Below are 12430 nucleotides of genomic sequence, written 5' to 3'. Positions count from 1 at the left end.
GAATTAGGAAAAAATCCCAAAACAGAAAACATTTTAATCAAAGAGCAACATGGAAAATATTTGTGCCTATCCTTTATGTATATGACGTATAAAGACGTCATTTATCAATTAAACAAACAAAAAACACTGGCATACAAAATGCCTTTTGCTAGTTTTAATTAAGGATATTGGAAATCACAGTACAAAAATAAATAAATAAATAAATGGAAATGGAAAATGGACAAATCTGTTCTTCTGATAGTATTCACAATGCGGTATATGTTACCTTTCCTCAGCTCCCACTTTGTCACTCCCATTGTTCTCAGGCTGTTCACTCTAATCACTTATTTTGAATTCCAGCTACTTACTAATTATATATGCAGAGGTCTCCGTGATTCTTTTATAGTTTAAGTAAGCTTCATTAAATGTATATTAATGTGGGTAACTAAGTGGAACGCAGGATGTTAGATTGTTCTAGTATGAACCTGTGTATGTTTAGGAAAGCTTACATGATCAATGGTGTGAGTGCCTGTTCTAAAAATGCAGTTCCTTTCAACACAGCAATTCAATACTTCAAATATGTGTGCAAGGTGAATTAAAATTGCACATTGGCTATTCAGGATGAAGGATGTTTTAGGTGAAGTAGAAGGCTGAGAAAAGTAAATGATAAGGAGAGTGAGGTGAGAAATGGTTTCAGTTTATGACACCTAACTTTACTTATCTAAATGGAAGTAAGCATTCGTTCCTTTGGTTTACAGCAGCTTAGTCACTAGCAACCTAGTCAATATGTTAGTGTTATTACAACACAATTCAGCTGACATGCCAATAGGTGTCCACTTAGGTGTAATGGAAAATTAAATTCCTACCTCGTGTGTAGATACTTAAGTTTAGACATGTAAATGAAGGTGTTAAAAGCTTGAGCGAAATCCCATGTGTCACACAGGTCATTACTTTGTTTGTTGTTTGGGTTTTTTTGTACTTATGCTGGTAGCCAGAGCAGGTTAGCATGCGTAAACAAAAATTTGTCAGTTTCTGTGGACAGACTTTCAAAATATTTAATGATAGAGTATGTCACTGATATTTATATGTATGTGTGACAGTCGCTGTATATAAGCAGTGTTTTTGTCCCAGTTGCATACTTTAATTTTTTCCTTGTTTCATCTGAACCCACCCTTTCATGCTAACTGCATTGTTTCCCATTATCTGCACTGCCACGTTCCCTCAGAATATTCCTTAGGTGGAGATTGGGTGCTGGTATTCCCAAAGTTAGGGGCAAGTGAGACCAAAGCTGTACAGCCAGCACAGCGAGGAGCTGAGTGAATCCATTCACAGGTGTCAGTACTCATAGTCCTCCCAAGAATTGCTGTCTGGCCCTCCAAAGCAAAAGCCCTCGGACTTGGAAGCCTCAACACTGTGACACACCATGGCTTACACAGCATGGCTTTCCTAATCCAGGAGCCAGCACAGCAAGGGCTAAATAAATGGAGTGCGACTTTTTACTGGGGCAGATAATGCTAGGACAAGGGGAGATGGTTTTAAACTAAAAGAGGGGAAAGTTAGATTAGATGTTAGGAAGAAATTCTTTGCTGAGAGTGTGAGTTGCCTTTGGTGAGGCACTGGCACAGGCTGCCCAGAGAAGCTGTAGATGCCCCATCCCTGGAAGTGTTCAAGGCCAGGTTGGGCGAGGCCCTGTGCAACCTGATTTGGTGGGTGGTGTCCCTGCCCATGGCAGGGGGATTGGAATTAGATGGTCTTTAAGGTTCCTTCCAACCCAAACTGTTTTATGATTCTGTGACGTCCACAGAGGACTTGGGACAAACAGAGCCTTAGCAACACTGTTTTTTCAGCACACTGAGGAACCAAAGTGAATAATGTAAGTGAACAATTTGCACGGGACTGCATTGACGTAGAACCGTGGACTTGACATGGTAAAATTGTCCTAAAATTTCAACTGTCCATTTCTCTTCGCATCTTCCCTTACTTAGCTTATCCTGAAACTAATACATCCTACACTAAAGATTCTTCCTGTCCATTTTGAACCCTATACCTACTTTCCCCCTTTTTATTTCTGTTCAAAATGGAACGTATTCACATATTTCTCCTATGCACAATCTTCAGACCTTTTGCACTGCTACTTTTCTAGACCAAATTGTCAGCTTTTAGGATTAGAAAATAGTATTGAATCATGGTGACGTGCTAACAGTGCCAGGTATTGCTACTGCATCTTTGTTTAGAATTTAAAAGTGAAGCTAAGAAATAAGATTGTGTTAAGGAGCAGAGAAATCTTTAGAGATATGAGTAAAACTACTGCAGTTCAGGACAGAACTTTTTCATCAATGTTTCATGAGTAGAAAACTACAGATCTCTTGCAAGTGCTGTTCCAAATTTCTTTTCATGTTTAGCAGTATACATAGTAGTGATTCTATTGGATTCAATGTTTCCTGTGGTATTTTGCCAAGTTTGTTAAGGTTTTTCTTACTGAATTTGATTTTAGAACAAGTATGAAGGCAACTTGAGCTAAATTTTCATAATAAATTTGGCTGTGATGCCAAATGAATTTATTCATTGTAGGCTAATTTGTCATCCCCACTCCCTGTCATTCCCTCCCATAGTTTCTTATTTGGGAATTCCACTGTTAGAGTGGAAGTTCATACTAGAGCTGACCCTCCAGAGCCTGTTCCAAGTCTGAAAAAAGGCAGGGCTGTCAAGTACAAGACAGACACTGGGAGGAGAGAAGACCTTAGAGTGCTGAGAGGATTTTGATATGAGAGAATTTGACCCTATGCATACAGGTTTCAACTCTGTTTCTGAAATAAATCTGCATGACAGTTTTGAGGTTTTGCCTTGTTCAAACGTGCAGCTATTTGGTTTACAGAATAACCAAGTTTAACTATAGGAACAGCACTTGTTAATGTCAAAACATTGTTTATGTACAATTTAATCTCCTCTGATAGCGTACTTATTTGCTATATACTTGCTTGAGTTATTTTCATCAAGAAATTCCGTCTATGTGTCGCTTTGGCAACATCTTTGCAGAGTTTACAACTTTGAAAAACATGTTGGCATCAGCTATGCAGTCCTTTTAAACAGCTGCTCTGCAGTCATGCTGTTTTAACATGCCACCACACATGGCTGAATTATGCAAATAGTTAATATTAAATGACTGAGATGCAAGAACAATTTGTACACTCGATAAAGCTCATCCGTGGAGTTTAACATCCATTCATAGAACTGAATTAGTGTGGGGCAGTTTAAAGAGAACAACGTGATTCTTTTGACTTTAGGTAAAAATATTTGTATCTTGTATTAAAGGCAATAATGGACAGAGAGAAGCTATATGTCAGGAATGTTTTAACAGGCTTTTCTTTTAAGTGTTCATTAATAATGCAATGAAAATAGGATGTGCATCAATATAATTTTCTGGCAAGTACTAAGAAATAGGTAAAAGCAAACATTTGTCATTCAGCTATAAATTTGTAAAACTCCTTTTTTTAAAATGAGTTACCCTGTTCTAGTTGAGAGATAAGATACAATGTTAATTACTGTAATGCTAATCTTTTAGTTTTTCTACTGACTTTGCTGTTCTAGTTCTGCAATAATGAATTGTGAATTACAATCTGGAGGTAAAACAACAGATAAAACACTCTAAATTCTGTAATTTACAGTAATTATACCCATTACATGCTGGGGGAGAGAACATTAGGCACTAGAAGATGCAAGACAACAAAAGAAGACAGCCAATTAAAGTCACAAAGTATTATGAGTTTTCCTTTCTGCCTTTACTATACCTTTTGAATAATGGATTTATTTCAGCTAAGTAGTATGAAAAGGCTGCTTTTAAAATTAATTCAAATTGTTTATAAAGCAAATTATTAGAACATCCAAAAACTAAACATTTCCTTATACTTTTGTTTTTCTCCTCCCATGTTGGAACTTTTAATGTTTCATGAAATTTCTTTTCTACCTGATGCCATTTTTGTTGTAGGTCCTCTTAAGGTTGTTCTCTGACTTTTCTCATCCAGATATAAAGATGTGTATATTTCTAGTAATGTATTTATAAGGCTTCTGTGCAAGACCCAATGCTTGAAAGCACAATTTGTCACAGTCATTCAAATTAGATTTGTAAACTCCCTCTGCCTGACAAAACAAACTCAAAATAATTACTTTAAATTAAATGAAAGCTTAAGTTAAAAGAGATGGTGGGAACACAATTAATGTTCTCTTTTACAGCATGTAAGCAATACAAAATTTGAGATGTATAAATCCTATGTGACTTTTTTACTTTCTTACTTTTACTAGTATCCAATTAGTAATCTTGTTAATGATGGCATGTATGATATGGTCATGCTTGTTGTATTTACTGATACACTAATATTTATTTTGGTGAATATAAATTCATTATTAACAAAATAGGTTCAAATATAATTTTACTGAATAACTTAGTGTTGTCCTTTTGTGGTTTATAGGAACTAGCCGTAATGAAACAGATTCTAATTAATCTACGTGGTAAACACAAGGAACAAAATTTGCCTCAGTCTAATATTGATGTAAAAACTACAACGGCAAAAAACATATTAAACCCTTTAGTAAAACTTCCACCAGAACATGAAGAAGAAAATATATTTACACCTAAGCCAACATTATTTGTAAGTACTATACTAAGAGTAAGTGCTATAAGCTTTTTTGATAATTTTTCTCACATTTTAGAAAAAAATAGGTTCATACTTCAAGGAGATATGTAATTAATTCAGCTTAATATTTGCAGCTCGTTATGGTAATGTTGAATTCTGAAGAGATAACTTGCAGTTTATGATGTTATTTAGCCGTTTGGTAGTTTCTGCATCTTAAGTTCAAAGTAAACAAGATTTTTTTAAAAAATGTGATTGTAATATTAGAATCATTTATCAAATTTTAATAGCTACAGAATAAGTATATAATTTTAAATCTACCCTGAGCATGAGTTGGATGTGTACATTTATAGCAAAGAGCATCAGTAAGGAAATAAAAGTATTTATGTATATTTATATTCCTGCATATATTATATTCATGTATATTTATAAATATATGGCCAGAGATTATATAAGTTCTTTTACTAAGGATGCCAGGTATTACAAAACCCTGTTTTATTCCTTTAGAAACTAAATGCTTGGATTTAAATACTTCAGGTTGCCTGCTTCAGATTTAGTACTTCTAGTATTTGAAAGCTTCAGAAAAATAATTTAGAAGTTTCTCACTATGAGTGTGTCTCAACTGATAAATTTAAGAAAGTTGCAATGTTGAGTCACAAAACAAATCATGACTCATATTTACACTGCTTGAGGCTACCTTTAGGGCAGACTGGTTGAATCCACACGGTGTAGAATTCTACCCCCCCCCTCTTTTTTTACCTTTTTTTTTTTTTTTTTTTTGCTATTTTTTCCAATTATGTATCTATATATGTTTTTTGTGTAAATGATCCAGGATCTAAGTGTTTAATCTGTCTTGTCTTACTTAGGGGTATAGAAATAATGTGGAAATCTAGAAAAAGTGCTTTGGCATGTTGTAATTGTTTCTCTTTGAAAAACTCCAGCCTTTTCAGACTTTGGAGTAGGGAACTGGAAATGGGCCAATGGTAGAATTTCTGACTAGATGGGGAAAGAATTTTATAGTCCTGTGAAAACCCTGCCGATTTAATCCAATTTCTAGAATTTTAAAAGTTTGTACAAATAAGCAGATTTATTTTTCTAACTGAGAACTTAAAAAAGAGAGAAAGATGGGGATTGAAATGTGATGAGGATCCAAAGCCAGATGAATTTGAAGATTGACTAGTTATTAAGTCTTGGAAGAAAAGAAATAGCAGACAGAAAACTGAACTAGAACAAGCTTAGAGAGAACAAACGGAAGAGACAGTCCTCAGTAAAGCGTGAGTTTGTAGCGAACCCTGAATACAGAATAGTCCTTACCTTGTTGCACCTCCAATTTTTATATTTTTTTTCTCTATATAAACAGCCATTGAATTTGCCACAAGAATGTTATGCTATCCTGACTGTGTAGTAGTAGCCCATAGGATTATGAAGGCAATGAGAGAAGTTGGTCACAGATAATTCTCTACAATTAAAATACTTTCCACACTGTCAGAAAACTGCTGAGTTCTTTTATTTTGGATTATAACCTTTTAAGAACTCTATTTCTGCACAAAGTGTTGGTCAGTTATGGCACATGTAAGATGTCTTTTCTGAGTTCCATCCATTCTCAGATAAGAAAGTCAGATGATGATATTTAGAATGAAATCTATTTATGGTACACTCGGCTCATGTTTTCATTGTGATCTCTATTTTAAAACAAATCCTTTATCTTATCCGCTTTTTGTCACCTAGAAATAGGGAGGTTTTAATAAACATATATAGTAATAATAACCTAGAGTACATGGTCTTATTTTTAATTTATTTGAATTTGAGCAAAAAAAAATAAATTAATGGTATGAGCTGCAGAGGAAGAAAAGAGACTTTAGTGTAGATTGCATGTTTTTGTCCAGACTTTCACTTTGTCTCACAATTAAGACATCTTTTATTTTTTACAGACAAATACAGAGGCACCTGTATGGTACAAGAAACTGCAGAAGAAAACATCACCATAACATTTTTCCAAAATATTCAAGAAAATCCTTTGGGGAGCTTTTCTTTGAAGAAAGATATTTTCACCGTAATTATGCCCTTTTTACCATAAAGGCAAACAGCTGTTTTGTTTTCAACTGTTCTTTTATACCTGTAATATGGTCTTATGCTTCATAAAATAATTTTTAGATCTGTCACTTGAACAAAATGTGTGGAAATAATGCATGCAGTGATTTTACTAATATATATTTGAATTTTAAAAGATAAATAAACACTAGCATATTGTACACATATAATCTGGGTTGTTAAATGACGTCTTATTCAGAATGTTCAAATTAATGCATGCTTCAGGTTTTTTATATTGTTTTGCTTGGACCCCGTTTTTCATGCCACATTCCTTGCAACTATTCTGGCACATAGAAATTGAAGAAATATATACAAATTAGCATCAGACTATATCCTACTTTCTCTCAAGGAAATACACCATGTCAAATGAAAAAAAAAATCTTATCAGCCTTGATTGGTTTAGTTTGTCAATTAATGTCATTTGTTTTACCAAACAGTCATTAAAAATCTTCAGATGAAGGAATGAAATACATCTTAGTTATCGGCTCTGATACTCTCTGGGCTAGATACGCTTGCTCTAGTGAAATTTTGTCACTGTAAAAATAAAAATGGAACCATGATGTGTGAGTGCTGTAGCATGTAACGATGAAATGAACAACTTGACATTTTTAATTGTATCAAAATAAACCCCGTCTTCCAAGAATACTGTCTACTCACCTCTTCCACTGCACTGTCCATTTAGACTGCAGAGAACGTCTCCAATATTTGAAAACACTTCTGACTGCATATGGTACATTTATATATATATCACATAAATATTGATGGCATTGTTTAAGTGAGTGCATACTGAAAATATTCAGTATACATCAGATTTCATTTAAGAGGAATATTCCTTTTCTTACTTCCTGTTTCCTTGATAGTATGTCTTCAACTGATTCATTGTTCCTAGCTGGGCATGAACAATATATATACACTATATTATATACTATATTATACTATAATCTATATGTATTAATATATATAAATATTGAGGTTATGATTGCTACATATACTTTTATTCTTCATTTTCCAAACATCAGTCTGAAGCAAAGCAATGCTTTCTCTACTGCAGGTAAGCTTCAATTCCTCTATTATTATTATTATTATTATTTTATGCTAATTTTGAGAGAGTAAGATAAAAACACTAGCAATTGCACTTCACAGGATTAAAATTTTGTTTCTGTGATTTTAAAATTTTGATTCTTTTGATTCAGGAGGCAAAGTGTGTAGACAGAGGTAATATCTTACAAGACTAACTTGTTCACTGAAAAAAAAAATATATATAGCAATATTTGGGCTCACATACCTGTCTGCGCAGACATTATTGGATAAGTTCTGGTTTCTTGAAGTGTAGGGCTTTCTCTAACTTTTTTTTTTTTGTGAACAGAATCATTAACATTTTTGCCTTTCATGTGAAACTGCTCCCATATGCAGATATTAATTTTGTAATTGATATTTCATATGATTCACAGACATCCCATAGTTTAACTTCCCAGACTATCCTGCTTGTCTGTTATCACCCAATAATCAATAAATCTAGAAGGACTGTAAACTATTCTAGGCAAGATACTAGTAGGAATCCTAAGTAATTTGTTCTCCTATAGTATCCCTATAGACAAATTGGTGAGATGTGGACTATAAAGTGGATGGAAATTTGGCTGAAACACCAAGCTCAAGGAAATGTGATCAGCAATGCAAAGTCCAGCTGGCAAATAGTAGCATCCCTCAGCAAGGTCACAGACAATGCCAAATTTGGGGGAGTAGTATATACAGGGCAGGATCTTGGAGGGGCATCAGCAGGCTGGAAAGATGGGTCAACAAGAACCTTATGAAGTTCAACAAAGGCAAATACAGAGCCCCGCCTATGGGATGGAATAACACCATATGCCTGACTGACTGGAAGGCATCTTGGCAGAAACAAACCTCAATATCCTAGTGGACAACAAACTGAACATGAGTCAGTAATATGCCCTAGCAGCAAAGAGGGCCAGCTGGATCTTGGTCTATATATAACAGTATAGCCAGCAGATCAAGGGAAGTGGTTTTTCCCTTCTGTTTGGCATACGGGAGACCACATCTGGAGTATTAGGTCCAGTCTTGGGCTTGTTCATGACATTGACATATGGAAACATACGGACATATGGCAGACATCGATGGTGATTCAGCAAGATGATTTGGAGTACATTGATAGAGAAGGGGAGGGTGAAAGAATTAGACGTGCTGAGCCTTAGAGGGCTTGGAGGGTTTGGGGGGTTGGATCTTGTTGCAGTCTCCAAGTACGTAATGGCATGGTACAGAGACAGCAGAGCCAGACTTCTTTCATAGGTGCAAAATGATGGACTAAGGCAATTGATACAAGATATAACACTACAAATTTCAATTGGCTATCATGAAAAATGTTTTTACCATGAGGGTAATCAAACACTGAAACAGATTCCTCAGAGAGGTGGTGGAATCTACCCTGGAGATACTCAGAACTCAACTGGGCAAAGCCCCGAGCAACCTGGTATAATGGACCTGCCTTTGGGTTGGACCAGATGACTAGTTTTCAGAATTCCTTTCCAACTTAAATTACTCAGTGGTAACATTTCTAAATATACTAATACAAGACAGGGACATTACTTCTTATCAAGTGTTTAATCTTTCCGTGGAAATAAAATATGCAAAAATGTTGTGATGCTTCCAAAATGAAATGTGCTTTGTAAATTTCTGCATTCTGCAGCAGTCTGATTTCTAGGAAGGCTGACAAAATATTGTACTGATTTATGGTGAAATTATATTGACATTTAAACAGTTCTTCAGATGAGGGTGACTTTTTTTTTTAAAGTAATAACAATTTCCTTGAAATCTGCAAAAATAAAAGTAATCTGTAAGCATATATTGATAGTTCATAATGCTCTTGGTAGGTTCTTGTAATCCCTGATCAACGTTTACATTTTTTTTTCCTATTGAAGACTGTATTTTTCCTGTGTCTCACCATTAGATTTTAAGGCTATAGTTAATTATCTAGGAGGAGACCTTCTAAGCTTTGCTTGTGAAAGCTAGAATGTCACTTAAATATAACTATTCAAACATGAAATGCCCTGCAGCAAAAAATTAATAAATCTTTTTGCTCCTTAAGTAATGAAAATGTTCAGTTGCATTACCTGTACAGCATTTTTATTGATGTTATTTCCCACAAGCATATTTGCAAAATGAATTACTCCAAAATTATTCTTCATGAAATGGTCTTTTCAGTTTCCCGTTGTAGTAGGTCTTGTGTCAATGAAGTATGAGTCAAAGTAATGAAGTAAAGATAAATGTTTAAGGGTAGTCATGCATGTAAGCAACTTGTGACTGAAGTGCCCAATCCACATAATCACCCTTAGTTCCTCTTTTTCAAACCAAAGAGAGAAAAGAAAGAAAAAGTTCTATCCGCTATGACATTTTTTAGTACAATATGTTGCTGTTACTTAAGTGTGAAGTTTCGTAAGTATATGGGTTGAACAGGAAAGAAGGAAAGACAGTTGGTTTAGAGCAGGTTAGGATTTTTTATTTTTTTTAACAGTATAACTGCTTTCTCACATTTTTCTCACTTTGTTAGAAGCAAAGAAACTTCTAAGGAATCAAGGAAATCTCTTGTTCAGGGAAAATAAGTTGAAAACATGAAATTGCTTTTTTTAATAAGGACCTAAACTTGTAAAGCGTGCTGCTGAATCCAGTGGTCATACCTCGCTGGCATTGTACTTTCTAAATATTTTCTCTGCAAAAAAATTATATGTCATTGGGATTTGTAGTCTTCCTCCCCTCCAAGACTTTCTGTGCAAAACAGTGATGAAACCTTGGAAAAGAGGAACAACTGCAAATTTAATATTTGTCAGTATCTCCGGGATAAGATTTGCTACCCCTTAGACTTTAACTTATTTTCGATTTCAGTTATCATTTTATGTGATATCTAGTTCCAGCAGAAAGGAACACTAACTCTACCAAACCTGTGACATTTCCAGATGGCCAGGTAGACTTTTTTTGCTCCTGGTATGTGTTCATCAACTTCCATGTCTTCGGCAGGCACAAGGCAGAGAGCTGGCTTCCTAGAAATAGTGTAGTACTTTAGAAGAAGTATTTATGATGTTGCGTAAATACCTCGATTGTCATTCTGCTTGAAAACGGATTTATATACAACAGCTTGAGTCTGCAACATCCTGTCATCTTCCAGGCCACTCATTAGGGAGGTCTACTGAGGAAAAGATTTATCTCCATGTTAACATTGCATTTAATAGAACGCATGCCAGACTTTTCTGAGTCAAAGAAGTATATCCCTGGAATTTTTGTATACCAAAGCATATAGACAATCTGTGTATCCCAGGAATTTTCATATACTGAAACATATAGACAATCTGTATTCATTCTTGACCTCTGAAAATGAAATGAGTATCTCTAGAAGATTAAGTTTTGCTTAGTGTCTTTGGGCAATATTATCCCCATCTTAAATTCCCAGGATTGGCTGGGAACTCTTGACCTTTAAAATGCAAGCTTCCATAGCTTAATAAGGTAGTTACACTCAGGGTATTTCACACTTAAGTCTGGCAGCAATCAGCAACAATACATGATGCTAACTCTTGGGAGGCAGCATTGCTAGTGCAAAGGGACAGTGGTTGAAAATTATGGAAGAGTGATGGTGTTGCAGAAGGTGATAGCAATGAGGAGAAGCAGGTATGGATGGCTCTTTGCAGATGTTAGACCCTCGGCAGCTCTTTAAGCCCTCTGCTGACAGCACTAGAAGCACCAACTCTGTTCCACAGTTAATTTTGCAGAGTTCCCTGGTTTTCTTCCCTCACTAATAAGTTTTGCATAATCTAGATGCCTCTCAATTAACTGGAAATACCCGCCCCCCCTTTTTTTTTTCCCTTTTTCTATTTTGAGAGTCTCCTTTTTCTCAGGACATTGGCACTGGGTTCAAATAAAGGGTGAATTTTAGTCAGCTTATCCTTTAAAGGATGAAGAGGACAAAAAAATCATCCCCATGAAAGCAAGAAATGGCAGAAGTATTAAATGCAAAAAGTTAGGATTGATCATGGAAATAGCTTTTACTCAGAAGCTTACATGTTTTCATAGACTGTGCCCTTTTTGAAGATACTACAGAAATAACCACTGTAGAAGAGAATGCTGCTTTGATTGAAGCAATAGAATCAACTTTGTTTGACCATGAATAATTGAAGTCTTTGTGTTAATGCTTCTTTTAAGGAGTAGTGGATCAGTAAATGTAACTTAATTGCAGGAAAAGTCTTATGGATGGAATTTATGACTGCATTTCAATGAAAGTCTTTTCATTTTTCCTTCTTGGTTAAATAGAAGAAGGATTACTTAGATTATTCAGTCTTGCAGCTGAAATGGTTAGCAATTCCCAATGCTCCTTTTTATCGTGATTTTAGAGATACATATTGTGGCATGCAAGACTTTCTCTTTTGCTTTCTTACTCAGTTCTTTAGAAGAACTTGCTTCTTTGTGTATTATTATTAGGTAAAGCCTGGCAATGTAGTGCTTGACTTTTATAAGGAAGTTGTCAGCTAGAATTTAAACAGGATTGTTACTTAAGTGCAGTGGCCCTTTGTAAACGAAAGAGCTGGAAATATTCTCACTGAGTTTTCTGAGACCTTGAGAGAGGGTCTTTTCTATGCCCAAATTTCTTATGCTTCCCATCACTGAAACAGAGCCACACGTACAGGAGGCTTGTCACTCTGCGCTTCTCAGGCCTGTGATTTCCAAGCCCAGAC

The 12430-nt window shown here is 35.3% G+C and overlaps 1 protein-coding gene across 3 annotated transcripts in view; it reads left to right on the top strand.

The window, feature by feature from the left end:
• PIBF1 (progesterone immunomodulatory binding factor 1) overlaps positions 1–7331 on the top strand; it is a 126808-nt gene extending 119477 nt beyond the window's left edge. For all 3 annotated transcript variants that reach the window (XM_035561224.2, XM_035561227.2, XM_035561225.2), the window contains exons 17-18: positions 4446–4625; positions 6539–7331. In XM_035561224.2, coding sequence (XP_035417117.1) covers positions 4446–4625; positions 6539–6595 — 237 coding nt within the window. In that variant the 3' untranslated portion in view covers positions 6596–7331. The remainder of the gene's footprint in view (positions 1–4445; positions 4626–6538) is intronic.
• Positions 7332–12430: the final 5099 nt, after the last annotated feature.

This window comes from Cygnus atratus, chromosome 1 (assembly GCF_013377495.2).
Source record: "Cygnus atratus isolate AKBS03 ecotype Queensland, Australia chromosome 1, CAtr_DNAZoo_HiC_assembly, whole genome shotgun sequence".
NCBI lineage: Eukaryota > Metazoa > Chordata > Aves > Anseriformes > Anatidae > Cygnus > Cygnus atratus.
This window is presented reverse-complemented; position numbering and strand designations above follow the sequence as displayed.